General features: G+C 34.2%; 1 protein-coding gene across 1 annotated transcript; it reads right to left on the reverse strand.

The window, feature by feature from the left end:
• Positions 1 to 432: 432 nt before the first annotated feature.
• LOC114280890 (ubiquitin carboxyl-terminal hydrolase 23) lies at positions 433 to 26928 on the reverse strand. Its single transcript, XM_082868358.1, is given in 9 exon segments — positions 433 to 1124; positions 1271 to 1369; positions 1474 to 1719; positions 4483 to 4608; positions 5948 to 6274; positions 6474 to 6646; positions 7172 to 7282; positions 12262 to 12376; positions 26504 to 26928. Coding segments are annotated over 9 exon segments (2064 nt in total). The 5' UTR covers positions 26774 to 26928; the 3' UTR covers positions 433 to 527.

The following is a 26928-nucleotide window of genomic DNA, read 5'->3' on the forward strand; positions in this document are numbered from 1 at the left end:
TGCTGCTGTGTTGATTTAAATAATCTTGGTGCTTGGATTGGATGGTGGGCTGTTGTACTTCAAGGCAGTGTGTTTGGTATGACTGTTGGGCGGTTGTAATTCATGGTAATGTAGTTCAAGGCAAATCCGATCCACCTGTTCTGTTTTGGGGCTCGAAGGGCTACTGTTTTGCTTTGGTGCTTGGTAGGTATGTTGTAGTGCCTGTTCTGTTTGGTGCCTTTAGGTGTGCTGTATTGCCAGTTCTGGTTTAGTCGCTACAGTGCCTATTTTTCTGATTTTACTGGTTTTTTTGCTTTGTTTGTTTTGCTTGTTGGTTTCTCACCAACTAGGATATTGAAGCTTGTTTTAGCTCTAAGCTCCTTTTTATTGATGTAATTTTTCTTATAATTCATCAATAAAGTCTTTGTTTTGCCGATCAAAAAAAAAAAAAGGTTTAAATGGAAAACAAAATCAAGAACAATTATTAATTCAAATTGTCACATGAATGATGTTAGATAATTATTATCTAAAGAAATTCCATATAATTACTAACCTATAGTCTCCTCTAAACCTCTGGTAAGCGTACTTATAAAACCATTCTCAAGTGAATCTGTTCTGCTCTCTTTTGAACCATTTTCACCAAGTTTATCTCTAAATTCTTCATGAAAAATACCCTCTTGTACCGAATCATAATTAGAGCTTTTTACATTATTTGCAACAGCACTATTGTCTTTCAAACTTGAACCACATTTCAAGCCTTTTCTTTGAGAGTGAACTGTACCACCAAGGGACGACGTCATGGTTCTCTCAGATGTAGATGGTTGTAGATCTGTTGGACTACACTGCCCCTCCAACAAGTGCTGTTTTGTGAGATTCTTGATCTTGACAGTACATTGTTCAATCTTTTTGTGTTTCTCCTTCCGCAAGCTTTAGGATATCCCAAAAAGAATGCTTGAGCCAAGGTGCATGCCAGTAACCTGACACTTCTGAAGCTTCCTTTTCAATTTTCTCTGGGGCTTAAGATCAAGAGTTTCCTGGTGTAATGACATATGTATCGATCCCGGGCTTGATAGGTCTTCCAATTCAATAACTCCCATGCTCGGACCACAATCATCAAGAGCACTTTCCTTCGACAAAACTTCAATCTAAATATAACAAGAATCAAGACACAGAGAGAGAGAGAGAGAGAGAGAGAGAGAGAGAGAGAGAGAGAGAGAGAGAGAGAGACTCAAAGACTTGATCAAACAATTAAATGTGCGGTTCAAGGTCTCAAGAGAGTAAAGATACACACCTGACTATTTTCACAGCTCAGCCAATTTGATGACATTAAAGAGTCAATTTTTTGGAAAGCATTCTCACCGTGTTCTTGCAATGAAACTTCATTATCAATCTTGATAATAAAATAATGATCACATTTCATAAGAATCAACGTGCAGTTCCCAGGAGGGAAAAAAATACTGAAAACCTATCTGATGAGAAGATTAAAATAAATACCTTTTGAGAGGTCTTGTCAGAAGAGTCCACACTATCTACTCTTTTATCAATTGGACGATTTTGAACTATTTCCTTCAAACCTTGATTGAAATTAGAAAGTGTTTTATTTCCCATGGCATTTATGACCATGCTCTCTTTCTGAACAACATCAACAAGCTTCTTTGAAGCAAAATTTCTTCTATCTTGAACATAGAACAACATGTAGGCCTTCTGCTCCAAAACAGTTTTCTCACTAACTTGGCAAACCTGATTTCATTACATTACAATCATAGAGGGAAATCATTCTTCATAAACAATCAAACAAGGTCATGCATTTACAGGGGGATTTGAACACCATGAACAAGAAGCAAAAGCAGCAAGCATTTCCTCGAACATCTCAGTTGTACTTTTATGGATCAAAATATGATTTGACAAAAAGCTGTGTTATTTTCCATTTCTCCAACATCCATGGTGTACTGTATGAATCAAAATATGATTGGTGAAAGATCATTACATTTGACGTAGGGAGAGCAACCCTTTTGGTTATACAGTTCAAGTTGTGTAACAAAAAACAAAAAAGCAGCATCATAATTTAAGAACTTAGTAGACCATAAATCAGATTATGGAAGTATATATTCCATCCAAGAAAAGAGCTAGTTTGGGACCGAGTCCACTAATTCCAAGGCAGCTAAGTATCAAGACAACGCTAGCGTATGGCCTTTCACAGTAATTCAATGAATTTCAAGCACAACAGGTAAATCAAATTTTAATGTGTGCTAATTGAGCGTTGTTTTTTATGTCAAAACAATGTCTTGAAATGGCGTGCAAATAAAAGAACACTTACGTCCAACAGCTTACAAATCATACTAAGCCATATTGTGAATGGGGCATCCACTTCAGACATTGCATAACTTGAGATAAGTACTTTTCTATATCATAGCAAAAGATAATTTTAGGACCTAAGTAAATTAAAGTCAACATTACAATTCAAGGTTACTCCAAAGTCCAACCTAAATCAGACCATAAAATTTAAGTCACAACATTATAATCTGGTGGGACTTTGAACTGTACATCATGACAACTATGCCATATCAATGCAAAATTGTAGTTTTTGACCCTTCAAATTCCTGTGTTGATGCGACATAATACAGCAGTAGAGGTGCCAGACCATATATCGAGGCATCATTGATTGAAACATGTTAGGTAAGTTTAACCAACTAAATCACATATCAAAGCAACAAGCTTGGGATACTCGAGGTAGATATGTGATCCTTCCAAATTAAGGCAAGCATGGTGGGTAGTTCAACAATGCAGCATAAAAAAGCAACAACCAAGTGAAACTAAAATATTGAGAAGGGGAAAAAAAGGAAAGAAAAAATCACATAAAAAGACATGTCAAGGAGCCAATAATGTGAATGTCAAACTCATAACGTGTATAAAAACAAGGCAGGACACAAAATGAGAGTTGAACGACACAACACACACATACGCACAAAATAAATAAAAAAATCAACAGCAGTGGTTTAGGTTCCAAAAGGATTTTTTTTTTTTTTTCCCCCCTATAAAATTATAAAAAAGGATGCCAAGGGGGCATCACTCCTGTACATCAAAAAGGAAAAACAGAAAATAAGTACAAGGGAAACAAAATGATATGCCCTTCTTAAAATGTAACTCTCCTATAAAATCCACCCACAAAAAGGAAGACTCACAAAACTCATACTTCAACTAAAAATGAAACGAACGAAGTAAAGTGAGCTAAAGTTTATGCATAGGCATCTGTACATCATCAAATGTCCTCCAATTGCTTTCGCTCCATAGGCACCATATCATAGTTGTAAAAACAGTAGTGGTGACTGCACCGTTTTTCTCATTGGTTGGTATATCCCGTACCTGTGCATCTCAGCATACTATTTTGGATGTATTTCTATATGTTTATTATTATTTTTTTATATTTATTTATCAAATTTATTTTACAATTACAGGCAACCTAGCATCCCTTCTCCATACCTTCAAATCCTCTTCCAACAACTTTAGTTTCCTAAGCTTCATACCTTCAAAGCCTTTTGGTGATCATGTTAGCCATGTATCCGGGCAGTTTTATGTTGAGATGAGACAAAAGTGAAGTCTTGGTCCTTTCAAAACTGCATTCCAACACAAGAAGGTATTTTAGGATCCATAGGTCCTATATGGAGACAACTGTCAATTGAGGCAACAGGTCATCTTAAAATAGATTGTATACCAAGCGAGTTAACCAGGGAACAAGCAAGCATATATCATGGAAGGCAGTTATATATCTACAGATTATTTCACCAAACCTTTTCACCTCCAATGTGGCTTCTCATATTGGTGGGTCACACTATTTTTAAAATATCATGGTTCTTACATATATACATGGTGTTTGTTGCATTGATACACATAGGATGTAATATAAATGGGTGTAACAAGTCCAGTGATAAATAGCATTTCTCTATATCATGGCATCTATGCCTAGAGGAAACACTACAACTCATAATAGCAATCTATCGCCTGCAATATATATATATATATAGATGCAACATAGAAATTTAAGGCCACAGCAGAGTATGTAATAACAGAGGTAATAACATCACCTGGTAAGGTCCCAGACTCCCAGCAAACCAAACGAAGTACACAACGCAATAAAAATGGACCCCTACACTGAGCTAAAGGGGAAGCAGATTGTGTTAATACCTTGGCAGCATTACTTGTATTATGTGAAAACTTCATGGCCTTTGAAGTGATTAACATGTCAAATATGTATCACTTGTTGATAGCCAAGTTTTTTTTGTTTTTTTGTTTTTTTTAATGAGGACTTCATCTTTTAATGGTTCTATGTTAACAATGTACTCATCCCTTAAAATGCTGCATCTGTTTAAACAGGATTTATTTTCAGTTTCGGAAAACAAAAACAAACAGAAGAAAAAATGAAAAAGCTTATCAATCAATGAAAAAATTAAGTTTTGAAATATGTTCAAACAACCGTTTGAAAAGAAAACAAGAAAGATTTAATACCTGATGATCATCAAGGGAGTACCACATGCCACTTGATGTGTGAACCTAGCAGTAATAGTGACCAGAATGTGTGCTCCAACAAGCATGAACAAGAACCCCATAAAGAGTGTATCTCAATGGTCCATCCTGCCAAGTATGAGACAATAGAGAAAAATTAATCACTGTCACAAAGGAAAATCAATTCGTCATAGACAAATATCAGAAAGGTAATCAAACAACAAATTGCAGCAGATAACACATGGGTGTGAAAATCACTCATCAAATCGGTACCAGTACCACCTGAGAGATCTACACACCATATATCACAGATTCAGTTATTTGATCAATATTAGTCAAAAAATTTATCCACTTGGCTTATTATAAAATTCTGGTTATCATATTTTACTTGAATTATTAGCCATTTATACTTCATCCATTTTGTAACTCAAGTGACATCCATTTGGATTAACTTTCAGTGTAATAAGTCTGCAATCCAAGATTGAACAATGCAGAAAAACACCACACCAAATACTGTTCCAAATGCCACTGTTACGAAACAACCAAGAGAAATGCTAGAGACCCACAATGACAAGGCAAAGGAGTTGAGTTTTACATCATCGAGATTGTGACAAATCAAAAGTTTACACATAACATGCCATCTCATTGCAGGTAAAATTACGGGAATTAAATTGTGGGTATCAATTTTTTGCTACCTGTTGATTGGTAAAATTACAGGAATTAGATAACTGTGCTTCTTTGATTGGTATGATCAACCAAAAGACTGTCCATTCAATAATTTGCCACAATAACACAAAACATCTATACACAAACCAAAAAACAAAAAAAGATAGTCCCACTGTAATGCTAGATCAAGTGTCCATGCTTCATAGCTTAGCATAATAAGCACCTACTCGGCAATCATTGGAGGTTGTGGAAATGTGACAAAGGTCATCAGATGTCATGGATGTGGGAGCTAAAATTTCCAGTTTTCTCTCTTTATCCTTTTTGGTTCTCAATATTTTACTTTTTTTAGATCTAATGGCTATCAAGTGGTAAGCTTGTTCTCATAATCTTTTTTATTTTATTTTGAGTAATTTACTAATTCTGTTCAAATTCTTTTTAAACGTGTCCTAACTGTGGTCCCAACGTGTCCTTAAAGTGTCCCTCAGCGTGATCCCACACGTCGGTAAATCCAAAAAATAAAACATTCACTTTCACGTATCTGAGTGTGTACGTTTCTCAAACAGTTCAACACTGTTTGAGATACCAATCTTAGTTAATGTAAAAGTTATAATAATATCCTTCTAAATGTCAATGGCATATCAAATTTGGTGAAGGAACATATTCAAACCAGATAAAAATTCCAGCTTAATAGAGAAATGAGACACATAAGTGTCAAAATTTCGTTGCAATTCAAAAATTGGTACACACTTTACCTATAAGTGCTGAGTGCTGTATAGCTGACACTAACAAAGAGTTCACTTACACAGGGACCAGATACAAAAGGTTTTAAATCCAATGTGGGACCAAACTGGATTTTCTTGTCAATCTTTTGCCCAGGTTGATGTGTACCAAACCGCTTTAGGTGGATGGTAAGAACATAAGGAGCCTTGTCAATTGTGAGCTGCTTGAGAGCCTTTACTTTTTGCTTGCACCTCTGACACTGGTACTGCTTCTCTCCTCCATCCAAATATTCTTTCGCAGTGAAGTGCAAGAGTGTTTGATACAGTGATTCCGCCGTGATGATTTCAAGACTTAAATCTAAGAATGGATCAAACTTGTTGGAGCAGAAGGAGCATTGAATGCATTTCACCTGGATAAAAAAAAAATCATATCAACGAAGAAAACAGCATGATCTCATATCCTAATAAAATCTTCTATTGCAGTGAACAATTCCATCCAGAACTTCGCCTAGATTGTTCTCAGTATTCAAATAATTGTTTAATTCTTATTTATTCCCAAAGGCGACATGTTCCCCAGGCAAGCAAGATTGCAAGAAAAAAAAAAATCACCTGACTACCGAGGAAACCACCAAAGATCTTGTGGACCAAACTTTTTTCATAAGCACTTGGTGATTCACATGGTACTCCTGCAGGTAAGCAGCATTTGTGCATTGATTCCAGCAAATTTACCATGTACTCATGAGCATCCTCCTGTCTTGCATTCCGGAAGTTCCGAGATATGCCTAATATGTGGTCAGGAATTCCAAATTCTGCAAACCTCTAGCAAAAATAAAGTACTCCATGTGGTGGTGGTGGTTTTTTTTGTTTTTTATTTTATTTTTGGGGTGTTGGAGATAACATTTTAACTTGAGCCTAAAAGAAGCTAAGCATGAAATGCATTCTCACAGTGCCTGTTCATGTCCAAACATGCAAAATCGTTTTGAGAAGGAACCTCAGTTTGGACACAGAAACTCATATTTCCCATATCGTATTATGCAAACAAATCTTTCCACAGCTTCACTGCAATACTTAAATAAGTAAAAAGAAAAAAGGGCATTATAAAAGAGAAAGGAGCAAGCAATATATCCCATGATATTAAAACTTTAAAACACAACACCACAGTGCATAATAATTTTTCTTTTGTAACAACCTCTTTGTCAACTATAGGGCAGATAATAAAGGCATTCTAAAATGTAAAGTTAACAATTAAGAGAAAAAAGATACTGGGCATAACAGGAATTCAGGAAAGTGATACAGTACAAGGATACACTGCAAGTTTGAGACAAGATCCTTGGGTGCTAAACTTCTCCCAGTTAATTGTAGGGCACGGCTAACATGTTTCTGGATAGCGCACAAAGCACAAAATCCAGCAGTACGACCTTCATGAATTGATTGAAAAAATAAATTAAAGCATGAAGAATACGAACAGTGTTTTCAACACAAACCAATGTGCTAAGTACAGAAATTAACATAAAGAAATAAGAGGACCATATATACAGCCAAAAAAAAAAAAAAAAAAAACAATTTAAAACATGATAAGAAAAAAATAAAAGACCTATCAAAAAGTTTATTATCGTGTTATTACCAGACTCCACTTCTCCAAACATTTGGAGTTTTCAAGCACACTCAGGGTGAAGTGCAGGAAACTCAAAATGGAGTGCAAATTTGATCTTTATAGACAGCATAAAATTTGTGGGGAAATCATTTGTCCTCTTCAAGAAAATAATGACAATTTATCCCCATTGAGAAATTCACAACCCCAGGGAGCAAGAAATACACACCCAAACAAAAAGAGAAGGCCCGGAGGATAACATCTAGGATATAAGAATAAAACTAAGAAATACTTGTGAAACTCTCTCCAGCTAATAATCATTTACAAATTTTTGAGATCATTAGATTATTGACTTCAAGAGCGGAGCTAATACTCTTGCCTGTCAAATGACCCAAGTGAAATTTTAAAAAGCATGTATCAATTCAATATTTTCTATAATATATGAGATTTTTCTTTAAAAAATGAACACACTAAAACTTTTTGAAAAAATAAAGAAAACAGTCAATGGTTAACATCCAATTCAAAAGCGTCTTTTAAGTAAAAATTTCAAGTCACCAATCCCAATCTTGAGAGCAATAGTTCTTGAAAAGAGTATACATTTTTGTGATTGTCATCTTAACAATTATGAAGAAAAGTAAACAACACTTGAACTATAATTTTCTTAATAATATTTCAATTTTTTCAATTCATCAATTGTGTGAAATTAAAAATAAAATAAAATAGAAGTCAATTGTTTGTGTTTAGTAAAATTACCATTTTTTGTCTGTTTACAAAAACAAGAAATATGTCTCCTTTTTCTTCTTCCCCCCCCCCCGGTGGGCGAAACCACAAAACATTTTTGGCACACATGTTTTCAAAACAAATAAAATCAACCGGAAGGGGTTGTTAAACAAGGAGTGGAGTTTTCGAAGGGGATAGAGAATGAAAACTTGCTTTCAAAACAAGTGAAAACTGTTGAAACAATCTTCTGTGTAAAATAAATAACTTGAAACCAAATCAAACAAATAAAAAATAAATTACTTACATAATTTATTTACCGAACTGCATAAGTACAAAAAGATCAAGTTGAGTGTGTGACACTCTGTCCTTAAGACAGATTCGCCCCGCTTCGGTGTTTACGGATAAATAGCGTCTATCTCCCAGGATTCAATGATCTTACACAGATTGTAGTAGCACTCCAAACAATCTGTATGGCGAACCAAAACCTATTTTCTATACTTTCAGAAATTTTCCTAAAATAATATGAAGAATATATCTATGCAAGAGAGCAAAACTGAATGGAAACAAGAAAATTTTTGGATCTTAAAACTGCTGAAAATGTCCTGGTATTTATAGGGCTGAGCAGGTATATTTTCAAACCGAACAGATATGAATTCAAACAGAACAGGTGCAAAACAGTTTTAGATCTGTTGGAAACTGCTAGGCAATTTTAAATCTGTCTAAAACTGTCCGGAACTGCTGGGCAGTTTACAAATTGTTTAACAATTTAAACTGTTGGAAAATGGACTGAAAAAGGATACTGTTTGGACAAGAAAATTTGGCACAAAAATTAAATTAATTTCGTTTAGAAATTCAAATAAATTTTGTCAAAAAAATTAATGTTAGGACCGGACCGACCCAACCCGACCCACACCAGCGCCCCGCACAGCTCGACCGGTCTGACGGATGGCGGCAACGCGCGCGTGTGGTGGTTTTAGCCGAGACTCACTTTATCCATAACTCATCCCTTCTACAAACTTGGAGTGCCCCTTGAGGCCCAACCCAAGTATTACCCCCTAGAACTTATATACACCACACATAAGTCCTCTTAAGTTTTCAATGTGGGACTACCATTACAAAGATACCCACATTTTATTCTTTAATAGTCCATTCCACGAACCAAAAAATGATGTCAAGTTCCCATTCACTCATAAATGGTTTTGACGAACCGTCTTCACCGTGTCACTTGCCATGCGGCAAGGAACACGTCACTACTTTGGACCCACCCCAAAAGACGTGTGGGTCCCACTCAAATTTGGACTCAAAGTTGATCCAAAATAAGCCTATAAAAACCATAAATTCCAACAAACACATTTATTTTTGTTTCCACATTTTTCTATAAGAAAAAATCCCCTTTTTTTGGCAATGAAAACAATATTAGTTGGCATTTGGTAAAATTGCTAGTTTGAAACATTTTTTGGGGGTGCAAAACAAAACAAAAAACATGTTTAGTACAAATGTTTTCAAAACGTATAAAAACAAAAACAAAAACAAAAAAGAAAAGCATGTTTGGTGACTTGTCGAAGGCCTGAAGGTGGTGATCAAATGATATGCATGGCCAAAGCGTGGGGGCAGAGGGAATGGAAATTTGTTTTGAAAACAAGTGAAAGCTGCTCTTTTTATTCCTCAAATTTTGGAAATTGTTGCCATTTTTTTAAAACAAATTGCAAAAAACATGTTTACCACAAATGTTTTCAAAACATACAAAAACAAAACCAAGAAAAACATGTTTGGTGAGTTGTTGGAGGCCAGAAGGTGGTGATCGAATAGTAGGCATGTACAAAGTGTGGGGATGGAAAAAATGAATACTTGTTTCGAAAACAAGCGAAACCTTTTTTTAATTCCTTAAATTTTGAAAATTTTAGAAACTATTGCATTTTTTGAAAACGAAAACAATTCCCAAACATATTTCTATTTTAGGTTTTCAAAAATTTTGAAAACACAAAAATGTTACTAACAAGCACTTACCAAACATGTTTTCATTTTCAATTTTCAAATTTTTTGAAAGCAATTTCAAACAGGCCCTAAGTTTTAAATATTTAGTCAATCAGTTTTGCGCGGTAGGTTTTTTTCCATCAATTTTTTTTTTTTTTTTTTATAATTATTATAGTAAATTTATATACCATATTGTGGTGTGAAGTCAACATTAGCCTAACTTAAGTAAACTAAAATTTAGCATAAATGTATCAAGTGACCCCAACAAAAACAAATCTTAGGTCTGCCACTTTGTGGTTTTCTGTTCTAGCAAAAATTGGCCAAACACTAAACACATTTATATGTTTCAATGTTGATAATAAGCATGCACGTCTTCAATGGGCAAGTACTGATTAATGAACTAAGCCCATCCCACCCACCTCAACCCAAACAAGTTCAATATCTATACAAGGGAATAAAATTATGTTTCATCAAAATGGCCTAGACTATTTTGTTTCCTAAGAAACCAACACAAAACATTACCAAAAAACTAAAATTTTTAATGTTTCCAATAAGACATTGAAACGCACAGAAACTCATAAAAAGACAAGGGAGTGTTTGGCAATCTCCTTACAAAATACAGTGAAACAGTGAATGTTTGGCAATCTCTCTCTCTCTCTCTCTCTCTCTCTCTCTCACACACACACACACACACACTGAACCTTCAAACTTATAACCTTTTAAACCTTTTTTTTTTTTTGAAAATCAACAACAAAATTTATTAAAGAAGAAACTTTGGAGGACAAGAAGTCCTCATACAGTGAAAAGGAGCCTAATGAAAATAAAAAACAACCAACAAAAAATAATAGAAAACAAGCAAACCCAATCACTAGGGGTTGCAAACAGCAGCCCAATCCCAAGAAATCAAGAAAAGACCTTTCTAAAAATAAGAGAAAACTTAACCTTTTAAACCATTTTCTTCTTATCTTATATTGAACCTTTGCCTTAACCTTGTTAAAAAGACCTTTCTAATCTTGTAACCAAAAGGATCTCCTTGCACCTTGGAAGCCCTTTAGTGTTTGTTTATTATAAATTATTTTTGATACAGTTCTAAACCTTATTTGAAAGGAACTTTATGCACATTGAAAATCATAAAAACTTGCGTTTAATAACATTAATCTTAATGACTTCAATTGAAATAGATTTGGTTCATTTTGACATTTACAACCAAATTGTACACTTGCAAGCCCTCTATGTAAATGAACGAGTTTACCTCTAATATGTGCAATTGTTTATTTACTAGCTAATATATATTCATTTAGATAAGTTTTAATTTTGTTTTCAAACATTTCTATGTTTCTAAAAAAAATTTGTTTCCCTCATATTTCACTATTTTAGAAACATTTCTATTTCCAAGCTTCTTGAAACAACATAATGTATAATTGACATGCAACTGCAATTCATCAGTGGGTACTCTAAAATGCTTATGAATGTCAAATATCAATTTAGCGGATAAACGTGGTATTGAGAGGTGGTCGCCTCTTAAGAAATTTCCTCCTACTTGAAATTTTCTAGGAAATATCAAATTATGTTATATAGACTTGGGTACGAGTATTGGATCCAGGAGCGGGTCCAAACACCAGACCATCATAAACTTAAATATTAAGATATTGGGATATCTAATGTATCCAAAAGTCGGATTTGGGTAAGGGGGCATGCCACAGCCACTTATATATATTGCATACTATATAATATTTTTAGATAAAATGCTGTATGTTATGTAGAAATGTACTTCAAATTAATTAGGATTTATGGAAAATATGGAATTTCCATCCCTCATCCAGGTAAGAGGCTAGAAATGTTTTCTTTATTAGCAAATGTGAATTTCTCCTTTTCCAAACATCATAAAAAATTGGAGGATCCAACGTGACCAAATTGGGTGTGGATGTTGGACACATATCCAACACCCTTACCCTTATCATATCTTGTGGACACAGGTAGTTTGAGGAAAATAACAAGTTCATGCAACACAGTAAGGAATACAGAAATTTTGCATCGTAGAATCAAATGTAGGATTCAGATTAAGTGCATAAAATTGCATAAAAGAACGGAAAGTGGAAGAGAGAAACTCACAAGAATTTTGGTGCTTCCCACTTTGTAAATATGCCACTAAAGGCTCCGTGAATGTGAGACACTGAAGTACTGAATTGAAAAAACAAGTATTTCCAAGGTTTTCCAGTCCAGCACCCTGTAAATTATTCAATACCATCCTTACAGTTAAGCTACCTCATGACTTCAAACCAAGTTGAAATTTCCCAAAGTTTAAACCAAAAATAAAAATAACCGTAGACACAAATAATCCAACACAATCAAATTAATCAAGACTCTACATCCTGACAACACAAATTTCAACTAGATAAAATTCAATCCACAACAAAATTCAGCAAGATTTCTCTTTCTTATCTTGATAGTTCAAAATTCAAAAAATTTCAGATCCACAAAAAAAACAAGTTCACCATTTGGATAGAACTAATATTGAAAACACCAAATTCTAGGTGACTATAGGAATAAAACTGTGGAAACCAAAATGAAATTTTGGTGAACACAAACAGAAAAAAATTAAAGATCTTGGTAACAGTCAATTTTATTGAGCATTGTAAATGATATGGGAAAAGTCAACAAAAATAAAACCAAAAAACAAAAAAATCTAGCACTCATGATAAAAATATCAAATGTTAACTGCTTAACAACAGAATGCACTCGACAAAAGGCACCATCTAGGATGGTTCTCGAAAAATGAAATTTATGAAGATCAAAAACATAAAATAAATATAAATAAATAAATAAAAACACAAAACTCCAACCAAATAACAAAGCAAGTATAAGACGGAAAAAATAATAATAATAATAATTAAATGAGGAAAGGACAAATACAAAAAACTAAATAAAACCTTTAATTATAAATATAAAAAAAAAAAAAAAAACACAAATGATTAACCACAAGCTAAGAGAGAACATAACATGGCTGTTTGGTGGGGATTATACAAGCAGCTTATAGCTTATTTTAATTTGGAAGTTTGTGCCAAACTGTTTGGTGCAACTCTTTAGCTTATTAGCCAGAAATAACTTAAATAAGCTGGGGACAAAAAAAACCAAAAAAAAAAAAGATTTTCTAGAAGCTGAGGATAGCTTAAAATAATCTCAGCCAAACACACCAGGAGTTCTGATACAAATTATAGGAACCAAATGCACTTTCATACAACGTCAACAACTTGAGCTTAGTCACCTTGGAATGCCTAAGAAAAAGATTCCACAAAAATTATACAGTTCCATGTTAGTAAACAATGATAGACACCAGATCCAGGGTCAAAAAGGCAAGAAGTTTTTTTCTGTATAGAATCATCTCATAACTGCTTTAAGGTAGCCATGCCATACCCAGAGGATTGGAGGAACATGGAACTGTAACAAGATACATTTGGATCCACAAACTGCAACAAGATACTGAACATGGAACTGAATGATGAGCTACTAAACATGAAACATACACTGAATGGTAATACATACTGCAACAAGATACATTTGGATCCACAACAAAATTCAGAAAAAGCTTCCTTTTTGTTTCTTTTTTTATTTTTTTTAAAAAAAACTGATAATAAGCCAAAAACTAGAGAATATTTATCAAAAAAAAAAAAAAAGCCAAAAACTAGAGAAGTTCAAATCAATGAAAATGCAAAAAAAAATCACCAAATTGAAAAATATTTTATATATATATATATATATGTGTGTGTATATATCAATAGCACCAAATTCAAACTGATCATATAGAATCAAAATTAAAAGTACGGTGAACACAAATGGAAAAAAATTGAAGGTCTTGGCAAAACTTGCCATTACCAGTGCATTTCGTATTGGTAAAAGATAGGGGGAAGTGACAAGTATGAAACCATAAAAGGGAAAATCTAACAAAGTAATAAAAACAACAAAATTTTAACTAAAATCCAATAGAGTGGACATGATCAAAGTAACAAATTCATGGAGAGGGAGTGAGAGCACGAAAGTTGCATTGATTAAAATACCTTAACAGCAGGAGTGCCAACAAGCAACTAAATTTACATTAAAAAAATGTAAACAAATATGCATTTGTGCTTGAATTTTTATAAATAAAATATTTATTAATTATTATAGAGATATTTTTATGTTATTTTATAGACATAAGTATACTACTATCCGATTAAGCATGTAAAGTTGATCTTATGCTAACTGTAAGCCTATAATATAATTAAACTACTACCAAATTAAGAATGTAAAGTGATATTGTGCTAAATATATGTTATACTATAATAATAAAAGGAATACTTGATAATATGATCAGATAGCTTAGTGATATTAAATAGCTTAGAGTAAGAGCACATGTTTTTTTAATCTTGATTTGATCATTCAATTCTCTCCAGCAACAAAATGTCATTTGGTTCTTTCCATACATGGCAAGGGTCACGTACTCACACCTCAGGTGGAATGATAGAATGCTCGCTGACCACTGAAATTATGGTCAAATTTTGTGAATAATGATCAAGTATTAAATTTGTGCTCCCAACATATGAATTCACACTCTCAAAAAATAACAATTCGCATATCGATCACAAATTCACTCTAAATTCACAAGATCACAAATTAGAGCGCCAAGTGTGACCTAATTCTAGCAGAGTGGGTTAGTTAGCACATGATAAAGGCACCCATAGGGAACTACTGAAAAGAGAAAATTACAAAGATAATAATAAATAATCATAATTGAACAACCACAAGAAAACTTAGTACACAAACACTTAGGCCCTGTTTGATTAACAGGATTAATAGTGAGGGGATTCATAATCCATGGGATTAGTGTAGGAATGGTTATCTAGTTGGATTGGTGTGATAAATAATTCGCTCGTCCACGTTTGTTTTGTAGTAGACATGGACATATATAATTCCAATTACATGTTTTACATTATTAATTGTAGGATTGAAAAATCTATCAATTTTGTTGGATAGAATATCCATCGAAATTTAATCTGTATAATAAAAATTACAACAAAACAGCGGAATGTGAGTCCCATAGATTAATACCCCCGTCATGTGCTATAATCTGCCCAATCAAATAGGCCCTGAGGCACCAAAACTTCGGATACAAATTATAGGAACCAAAAACATGTTCATTCAAAATCAACTAGAGCTTCGTCACCGTGGAATGCCCAAAAATGTAGATTCCATGGAAATTATACAGTTCCAGTTTTGTACCAACTAATGCAGCCCATCAGATCTAGACCATTAGACAAAATTCCTCCTTGTAGAGACTAACCTCATAATCACTTTAATTGACCTACTTCATGCCAAGGTTGTAAATACCGTTCCGTACTGGCTGGTACATCCCATTTTAGTAAAGAACCAGTACACTAGACTAGCAGTTCCATTCCAATGATTTTACCTGCCTATCTTGTGTCATTTCAAGAATACCGGAAAATTTCGCCTTTTCTCTGGCCATACCAATACCGGTTGCAAATAAATAAAATAAAAAACAAAAAGGAGAGGGATATTTGAGACATGTAAACGACAGTGAAATAACTACACAGTTGGATCATGTTTTCTGGTTGAGAAGGCTTTTTCAGCTACTCAACTTCTCCATCTTCGACAACTGGAGCAATGCCATCTCCCCCCACTTGCACTCTGCTTCACAACTCCTCTATCTCCATCCATCTACAAACTGTACTTGGCTAGTGTTGAAAATGAATGTGTAATAGAGGCTTTGGACGGGTAATGGAGAAAGATGGCCTTACATAAACCAACCTTTCATTTCTACAGAGATATGAAAGGGTGATACAACCAATGCAAGCTTGATATGACAATTGATGCACTTTAATTTTTTCTTTCAATTTTTTTAAATGCAAGGTGGGTTTTAATGACAAAGGTGCAAATTAGTTTTCAATTTTAAATTTATTGCAACCATAGCTATGTTAAAAAATTATTTAGAATGTAGAATTCATTTTTTATTCATTATATTCATAAAATTTAAAGAATAGTCCAATAAACTAAATAATGTCACATTATATTTATCAAACTTTATAAATAAATATAATATTTTGATAAATACATAATATTTAGCAATAAATACCATTACGCATCATAATTAAAAGTACTATAGCCGGTACGGTATTCAGAACATTGCTTCATGCCCCAGAGGGTTGGAGCAACCTAAATATAACAAGAAAATCAAAAGTCATGCCTCCATTCTTAAACCAAATGGAGATATGTTTTTCCATTAACAAGTGAATGTCTCTCCCACCTTGGCCAAGTGAGTTCTAAGAACAATCCTCCTCCCTTCATTGTCTAGGTGGAATGATTGGCATGACCTACAAAGGTGTGAATTGCAACTATCTGTAGTATGCTTTTTTATATATAGTGTTACAAACTCTTAAGAGAGATGGATCATGGAATCAGAGACCAAACACATAAACTAAAGCATAATTAAAAACATGTCATACCAAGTGCACAAGGCTCCTACTTCCGTGACTCGGACCTGCACCACAATGCTGGAGGTGAATAGTATTGGAAAATGGCTTTGTAATATCTTATTTTTTGCTAACTTTGAGCATTAATTAAGGTAGGACCCAAGCGTTATTTTTAAAGTTTCTAATTGGGTTCATGTTTAAAGTCGCGTAGTGAATAACATCGTGTATTTGGTTGTTCAAAACCATTTCCGGATGAATGAGAATTCAACGCGCATTTTCGGATTCGTGGAAATGATTTTAGGTGGGTTTTCTGTACATTTGTGAAATGTGTTTGTCCCTCAGAGGAAAGACTTAAGGATTTATATCAGTATATATACTCTAACTTGCCACACTTGAGATGGGCTCCAAGAGACACCCTAACTTTTGTAAGGAGGAGAGTTATGGACAACGTGGGCTTGGCCCAAAACCACCACACACGCGCCGCAGCCGCCTGTCTGGCCGAGCCGAGCCAGGCAGAGCCGTCTGTCTGGTCGGGTTGGGTCCTAACTTTAATTTTTTGGGCATAATTCGTTTTGAATTTTTTCAAATTATTGCGGGAAAATTTTGAAATCATTATGGAAATTATTCAAAGTTTGCGCCAAAATTTCAATTTCAAAATTTCAAAATTTTCCAGTCGTCTCCTCTCCGAATTGGTGTTGTTCCGGTTGCGCCTTCCCGGCCATGTCCGAACAGCCACTAAATCCAACCCGAACAGGTGCATAGTTAGCTATAAATAGCTTGCCATTCTAGCAATTCATTTTATCCAATTTTTTCCAAACATTTTCTTCTTCTGTTCGTCCTCCTATGCTCCTGTATTTTTCTTGCATATGGTTTCTAGGAAAGGAAAGAAAGAGTTACAGCATCTTTTGGTTCGTTAGACTTGATTTTGTAGTGCTGCAAATCAAGTAGTAGTCGTTACATCCTGAGAAGTAGACGCTGTTAAATCTCAACGCCTCGGATCGAGGGCAAAATCTACTTTAAGGAGATTATGTCCAACACAAGCCTCGACTTAAAATTTTTGTAAGCAATTAATTCAGAATTTAATTTATTTAATTATTTTCTGGATTATTTATTTTTATTTTGTTGTTTATTTTATTTATACATTTCATTTACACATGCACACAACCACTAGGGTTAACAATCTTAAAGTAGATTTTTATTTTTATTTTAATTTGTGTGTTAGACAGACGAATATTTTGTTTCAAAAAATTAAATAGTAGTCATATACTGTTTAATTTCCTAAATAGTTGTAATATATTGTTTAATGATTTCTTTGATAACATAGTAGTCATATACTGTTTATCATTGGAATTTTGTTACAAAATATTTTTCTGTATATTTTGTGTGTAAATTATATTCTGTATATATTTGTGATTGGTGCATTACTATTTAGTCAGAAATATGACTACTGAAACAAACAGTACTGAGACTATTCGTACTTTGACCCCTACACCCGTTGTGCTAGTGATGACTCAGGCAGTACCGATAAATCATGGGGAGAAGCCAGGAAAATTCAATGGAAATGATTTTAAAAGATGGCAACAAAAGATGATGTTCTATCTTATAACATTGAATTTGGCTCACTTCACTTCACTTATGAAAAAGCTCCGGCACTGAACAAGGGAGAAACTAACTGGCAAGTGGTTGCCACAGTCGATGCATGAAAGTATGGTGATTTTCTGTGTCAGAATTATATCCTCAATGGGTTGGACAATATATTGTACAATGTGTATAGTGTCAAAAGCACCGCAAAAGAACTGTGGGAATCTCTAGATCTGAAATATAAAACAGAGGATGCCGATACGAAGAAATTTGTTGTCGGCCGCTTTTCGGATTTTAAAATGATGGATTCCAAGACAGTTATTAGCCAGATTCAAGATCTCCAATTAATTCTCCATGACATACATGCGGAAGGGATGATTCTCAATGAATCTTTTCAAGTAGCGGCAATCATTGAAAAATTGCCACTATCCTAGAAAGAATTCAAGAATTATTTGAAGCATAAGCACAAGGAGATGAAATTGGAGGAACTGATAGTGTGGCTCAGAATTGAGGAGGACAACCGTGGTTCCGATAAGAAGTCAGGAAACCATATCATGCAGGCTAAAACAAATGTTGTGGAACATGGACAATGGTCAAAATTCAACAACAAGAAGCGGAAGCATGATGGCAATGGTCCCAAACAAGGATCCACTAGTAAGATCAACAACGGGTTCAATAAGAGGTTCAAAGGCAAGTGTTTTGTGTGCGCAAAGATGGACATCGCGATAAGGATTGTCACATTCGCAAGGACGGCGGGAGTTCAAGCAAAAAGCTAGCACAAACCAACATAGTCGAGGATCTTTATCTCTCCAATGAAGTGGCAGACATCAATCTTATTGCAGTAGTCTCTGAAGCTAATTTGGTGGGCAATCCCAAGGAGTGGTGGGCAGATACTAGAGCAACCTACCATATCTGTGCAGATAATAAGATGTTCACAACCTACAAAGTGATGGAAAGTGGGAAACAACTTTTTATGGAAAACTCCTCCACATCAATTGTGGAAGGACAATGAAAGATTGTGCTGAAAATGACCTCAAGGAAATAACTCACTCTTAATAATGTACTTTGTGTGCCGGAGATTTGCAAAAATTTGATTTCTGGATCATTGTTGATCAAGAATAGGTTTAGATTAGTCTTTGAATCTAACAAGGTTGTACTTTCCAAGAGTGGAATGTATGTGAGGCGAGGATACATGAGTGATGGGCTTTTTAAGCTCAATATATTAACTGTTGTACCAAATTTGGCTATTAATAATAAGAAAATATCTTCTGTTTATATTGTTGAGTCTTCTTTTTTATGGCATGCTAGACGACATGTAAATTTTAATTCTTTGCGTAGACTTGTTTCTTTAGCATGTTTGCCAAACTTAGAGTTTGATCCTAATCATAAATGTGAGATTTGTGTTAAGGCAAAACTCACTAAGGCATCATTTAATAAAGTAGAAAGAAGTATTGAACCTCTAAGTTTAATTCACACAGATATTTGTGATTTAAAATTTGTTCAAACTAAAGGAAGTAAAAAGTATTTTATTACTTTTATTGATGATTGCACCCGATATTATTATGTTTACTTATTGAGAAGTAAAGATGAAGCCTTATAAGCTTTTAAACAATATACACTTGAGATTAAAAATCAACTTGGCAAAACTATTAAGGTAGTGAGGAGTGACAGAGGTGGTGAGTATGATGTACCATTTGAAGAATTTTGTTTTGAACATGATATTATTTACCAAACTACTGCACCCTATTCTCCTTAGTTAAATAGAGTTGCTGAGAGAAAGAATTGAACTCTTAAAGAGATGATGAATGCCATGTCGATTAGCTTTGGGTTACCTTAGAACATGTGGAGGGAGGCGATTTTGTCTGCTAACTTTATCCTTAACGGGGTACCCCACAAGAAAATCAATCAAACATCTTATAAAGTATGGAAAGGTTGACGACCTACATACAATTACCTCAAAGTGTAGGGGTGTTTGGCCAAAGTGGCAGTCCCTAGTCCTAAAACAACCACGATAGGACCAAAAACCATTGATTGTGTGTTCATTGGTTATGCAAATAATAGTAGTGCATACAGATTTTTAGTTCATAGATTTGAAAATCCTGATATGCAAGTAAACACTATTATTGAGTCAACAAATGCGTCATTTTTTTAACACATTTTTCCTTGAAAGGAAACTGAAGAGACAAGTTCAAATAAAAGAACTTTTGATACCGCTATGGGGTGGTGAAGACCAAAATGATAATGAAGCGGATGAACCTAGACGTTGCAAGAAGACTAGGATCTCTAAATCATTTGGTCTAGATTTTCTGGCATACTTGTTAGAAAATGAGCCTCAAAACTTTAAGGAAACAATGTCAAGTCTTGAAGCGTAGAAAGAGGCTGTGAATAGTGAAATTAAATCTATTTTGCAAAATCATACCAGGAAACTGGTGGATCTTCCAACAGGATGTAAACCTCTTGGATATAAGTGGATATTCAAGAGAAAAATGAAAGAAGATGGTTTAATAGATAAATACAAAGTTAGGCTTGTTGTTAAGGGATACAGGCATAAGGAAATCCTTGATTATTTTGATACCTATTCACTAGTGACAACGACAATATATATTCGTATGCTAATAACAATTGCAGCATTGTATAATCTAGAGATACATTAAATGGATGTTAAAACAACATTTTTAAATGGCGAGTTAGATGAGGAGATCTATATGGAACAACCGGAAGGGTTTCAAATTCCCAGCCAAGAGAAAAAAGTTTATAAACTTGTCAAATCCCTTTACAGATTAAAACAAGCTCCGAAACAATGACATAAAAAGTTTGATCATGCTATGCTTTTGGATGGTTTTAAGATAAACGAATGTGACAAATACGTCTATGTTAGAAGCACAAACAAAAGCTATGTCATAGTTTGTCTTTATGTGGATGACATGCTCATTATTGGAAGCAATAATGACATGATTAAATCCACAAAGAAAATATTGAACAAAAAATTTGACATGAAAGATTTAGGAGTAGCAGATATAATTCTAGGAATAAAAATTACTAGAACATCTGAAGGATATGCTTTATCTCAGTCTCATTATGTTAAGAAGATTTTGGAGAAATTTGGAAACCATGATGACCGTCCTGCTAAAACACCTATTGACATTAGTCTTCACATACAAGTATAGGCATATCACAATTAGAGTACTCTCGGATAATCGGAAGCTTGATGTACTTAATGAATTGCACTAGGCTGGATATAGCCTATGTTGTCAGCCAATTGAGTAGGTACACAAGTACTCTAGGGTTAGATCACTGGAAAGCGATAATTAAGGTACTTAGGTATCCAAGACATACCCAGAATTATGACTTACGTTATACCAAATATCCAGCAGTACTTGAGGAGTACAGCGATGCAAACTGGATATCAGATACTAAAGACTCAAAATCTATTAGTAGATACGTCTTTACCTTGGGAAGTGCTGCGGTCTCTTGGAAATCCTTTAAGTAGACATGCATAGCAAGGTCGACAATAGAATCTGAGTTTATCACATTAGATAAAAAAAGGAGAAGAAACAAAATGGCTTCGTAATTTCTTAGAAGATATTCCAATGTGGCCTAAGCCTGTGCCAGCTATATGCATTCACTGTAATAGTGAAGCAGCAATAGGATGGGCATGGAATCATATGTATAACGGTAAGTCTTGACACATTCGTCAAAGACATAATACCGTTCGCCATTTGCTCTCACATGGAATTATTTCCATAGAATATGTAAAGTCAAAAGAGAATATTGCGGATCCATTGACTAAAGGGCTAACTAGAGAGTAAGTGTACCATGTATTGAGGGGAATGAGATTAAAGCCTATTATTTAAAAGTCGCCATAATGGCAACCCAACCTAATCGACTGGAGATCCCAAGATCTAATTTCAAGGGGACAACCGAATTATGGATGACTTCATGCATCACTAAGGAGGTTTACTCCTACCCATTTCTATGATAAGAAGAGTGATACCTGCAGCGTTAGTAGGATAAGCTTTGCTTTTAATGATTCTTATAGCTTGGACATCCAAGTGGGGTATGGCAGGATACTCTTAATAAGAAGTCACCTATATGAGTGTGAACTGGGCCAGTTCTGTGAGACTTAAGAAGGATAAATTCTCTAGAGCACTCATGAATTACCAGGTGTTGTTTGGGGCCAAAATGAACACAACCGTGAGAACCAAACTATGTTTGCGGATACACTATGTGTAGTCTATTGTCTTAGCTTACACAAACAGCTGAACAGTTCAAGGCATCGCGTCCACTGGTTAGCCAGTAAGTCTGATAGGCTTTCACTAGAGGAGGTTCAAAGTCAAAAACTACCTATCTTGATGTAGTATATCTTCTTTATGAACTCTTTCTTTGTCTGCATTTTGTTGCATGTCCGTTATCGTGAATTCCATTCATGTAGGGGATTGTTAGAAAATGGCTTTGTAATATCTTGTTTTTTGCTAACTTTGAGCATTAATTAAAGCAGGACCCAAGCATTATTTTTAATGTTTCTAACTGGGTTCATGTTTAATGACGCATAATGAATAACATCGCGTATTTGGTTGCTCAAAACCATTTCCGGATGAATGAGAATTCAATGCGTATTTTTGGGTTCGTTGAAATAGCTTTAGGTGGGTTTCCTACACATTTGTTAATGTGTTTGTCTCACATAGGAAAGGCTTAAGGATTCATACGAGTATATATACTTTAGCTTGCCACACTTGAGATGGGCCCCAAGGGACACCCCAAGTTTTGTAAGGAGGGGAGTTATTGACAAAGTAGGCTCGGCCCAAAACCACCACACACGTTGCCGCCGTCTGTCCGACCGGTTGGCCAAGCTGGGCATGAGTGCATGTTGTGAGTCGGGTTCTAGCTTTAATTTTTTTGACAAAATTTGTTTGAATTTTTTCAAATTATTGCGGGGAAATTTTGAAATCATTATAGAAATTATTCAAATTTTGCGCCAAAATTTCAATTTCAAATTTTCAAATTTTTCCAGTCGTCTCCTCTCCGAATTGGTGTTGTTCCGATTTCGCCTTTCCGGCCATGTCCAAACAGCCACTAAATCCAACCCGAACAGGTGCATGGTTGGCTATAAATAGCCTGCCATTCTAGCAATTCATTTTATCCAATTTTTTCCAAACATTTTCTTCTTTTGTTTGTCCTCCTATGCTCCTGTATTTTTCTAGCATTTAGTTTCTAGGAAAGGAAAGAAAGAGTTACAGCATCGTTTGGTTCGCCAGACTTGATTTTGTAGTGCTGCAAATCAAGTAGTAGTCGTTACATCCTGGAAAGTAGACGCTGTTAAATCTCAAAGCACCGGAGCGAGGGCAAAATCTACTTTAAAGAGATTGTGTCCAACATAAGCCTCGACTTAAAATTTCTGTAAGCAATTAATTTAGAATTTAATTTATTTAATCATTTTCTAGATTATTTATTTTTATTTTGTTGTTTATTTTATTTATACATTTCATTTACACACGCACACAACCACTGGGGTTAACAAATAGCAATTACCATTGCTGCAGGTCACTACCTCTAAATTTGGCATAAATATTAAAGAAATTTACCAAAGCTTTAGCCAAAAGTAAAAATAAAGGTAACATAATCAACAATACACTGACAGTTAATCAAGACCACATTCACTGGCAGTACAAATTTTAAATAAATAAATTTAAATGCACAAAAAAAATGGCTAAATTTTTTTCATGATAGGTCAAATTTTAGTAGAGTTCAAATTCATGAAAATACCAAAACTCACCAATTGGGAAAACCCACATATTGAGAGCACCAAATTCAAGATAACCAAATGAGAAACAAAATGTGATGCACATAATTGGCCAACAAATTAAAGCTTTTCACTAAACTTACCATTATTAGTACATTACTAGCGAATTGTATTAACTATTGATAGAAAATAGGATCAAGTCAAAAAAATGAAACCGGAAAATGTAAAATCTATTATTGATGACAAAGACAACAAAATGTGAACTATTATAATGTAAAAAAAAAGTGCACATAATCAAGACACCTTCTAGGGCACTAAATGAAAGAAGAAACTACAATGACAAAAAACATAAAAAAGACAACCATAATTAAAAACCAAAAGAAAACATAGCAACTATGATATTTAAGCACCAAAAGCTCTTATATAAATCATGGGAACCAAAAACATTTTCATTCAAAATCAAAACTTTTAAAGTTGTGTCAATCTCAAATGCCAAAAAAAAAAAAAAAAAGGATTCCATGAAAATTAAGTAGTTCCAAATTTGTACATAGTAACTAGGTTACACGGACTCGGGTACGGGTATCGGGTGCGGGTGCGTATTTAGGGGTCAGACACTTCAAAATTAAAAATTAAGGGTACGTGGATATGTATCCAAATTTGGATACGGGTATGGGGATACGTTAAATAATTTTTTTTTTAAAATATATATTTATTATATGAAGATGAGTTATATTATATAAATAACAAATAAAAATCTATGGAGATGAGTTATATTATATATATATATATTTTTATTTTAATATACATTAATTATTTAATTTATTTATTATATTTTTTAAACAATGTGTTCTAATTAATTTATTTTATTTTATTTTACATACATGTGTTTTTTTTTATTTATTAATATATACAAGTATATATTATCTTATAAATATATTATATACCAATTATTATTTAATATATAATAATAATAGTTATTATTATAGTTATTAACTATTATTATTATTATTATAGTTATTATAATAAATATATTATCTAATAAATATATTATATGTTATATAATAATTAGTATATGATTAGTATATGATATATAATAATAATATTTATTATTATAGTTATAATAATAGATAGATTAGACAGAGTCAGGCAGAAGGAAGAAGAAAAGGGGAAAAGGGAGAAGGAAGACAGCCAGGGAAAACGACACAGAGAGGGAGAGGGAGAAAAAGGGAAGCGATCGCGATCGCGATCGCGATCGCTAGGGAGAGAGAGAAGGCGAGAGAGAGAGACCGGATGGAGCTTCGATCGACTGATGGAGCTTCGATCTTCAACTGGATCGACCGGATAGAGCTTCAACTGGAGGTCTTCGAGCTTCAACCAGGTTCTTGCTCTCTCCTCCTTCATTTCTTTTGCTGTCTGTGTCTGTGAAGAGCCGTGTCCGAATGAGAACAGGCGAATCCGACACAGATCTCACACCCGCACCCGTGTCGTGTCGTGTCAACACGGGTACTTCGCCCCAAAGTGGCGAGTCCATGTAACACAGCATAGTAATGCAGCGCACCACAGCAGATCCAGACAATAAAGATTTAGAGGAAAATTTCTCATTGTAGAGACTTCAAAACCTCTTTAAGAGAGCTGAACCCTATCCCATAGAGTACATATGAATATATCATGTCAAGAAATGTTTAACAAGTGTTGATATCTGACATGGACACGAGACAGATACATCAGAAGTGTCGGCGCTTCTTACGTGCCTTTTTATCAATAATTCATTATAGATGTCTTTTACACTTAGTTGTATATTTTTTCTTGTTTATCCTCGTATCTCACACTATTTGTTTGAGTCTCAATCCTTCAGTCTTACTAAAAGGAAAACCGGTGTAACTATGTCAAAACTTGTATTTTCCTGCCCCAAAAAGTGACCAAGCCAAACTCCATCAAAACACAATAAAATATGCAAAACCCTGGCTAAACCACAGAAAACATAGACAGAGCAATGCAAAAGCAGAAATAACAAAATTCATCCAAAACGAACACATAGCTAACGTTTGGTAAGGTTTACGTTTTTGGTTTATATTTACAAAAATTTTATAAATTGGTTTTTGTTTATTTTTAGAAAAACATAAATTACAAACACGGTTAATTTGAACAAAAATATTTGAAAATTTTTTAAAATATAAACTAAAAAATATATTTGGTCAGCCCTAAAATATTTATATTTATTTTTTATTATTTATGACAATGGGATTATATACATTATAATTGGAAAAAAAATTATTTGAAAAAAAATATTTTAAAAAAATTAATTGAAAAAAAATTATTAGCCAAATTTTTAAATTTCTATTTAAAAATTATGATAAACTCATTTTTTGAGTTTATATTTTCTCCTCAAATTTATAAACTGAGACAACTATTTATAAATAAAAAAATTATCAACCAAGTTTTACAATAATTTTAAAAATATTTATAAATATAAATTGAAAATTAAACGGTTACCAAACACGGCCATAACAACAAATATAGTATATCGATTACTATTGTATAAATTAAGTTGATCAACTAAACAACTCACAATTCTTCTGAAAGTAATCCTAAAACTGAGCTCAGGATCCAACCCAACATCCAAAAACTCCGACCCATCCGGCTCCTTTTCATACAACCCACCGGGTCTCCCGGGATCCGAAATTGTTGGGTTCGGAGTCTCCAACAGAGAACCCACGCCGCCATTACTGAACCCAGTAGTAGTGAATGTCTTCTTGGCTAGCTGGAAATCGATTCTCCCTTTGAACAGAGACCTGTCGGATGGAGGGTCCGACAACCCATCTGGGTGTGTGTTGATCATGAGATGGGCCTCACTGTAATTGGATCCGAGAGAAGTTTTCGGATCTTTGTACCCAAAACCCTTTTCTCTCTCTAGATGTATTGGGTTGTGTATTGGGTTGTGTGCATATAACTCTCTTTCTCTCTCTACATTACAATCAGAAAGTGAGCTTTTGG

Source organism: Camellia sinensis, chromosome 5, assembly GCF_055761805.1.
Source record: "Camellia sinensis isolate YWXY chromosome 5, ASM5576180v1, whole genome shotgun sequence".
Lineage (NCBI taxonomy): Eukaryota > Viridiplantae > Streptophyta > Magnoliopsida > Ericales > Theaceae > Camellia > Camellia sinensis.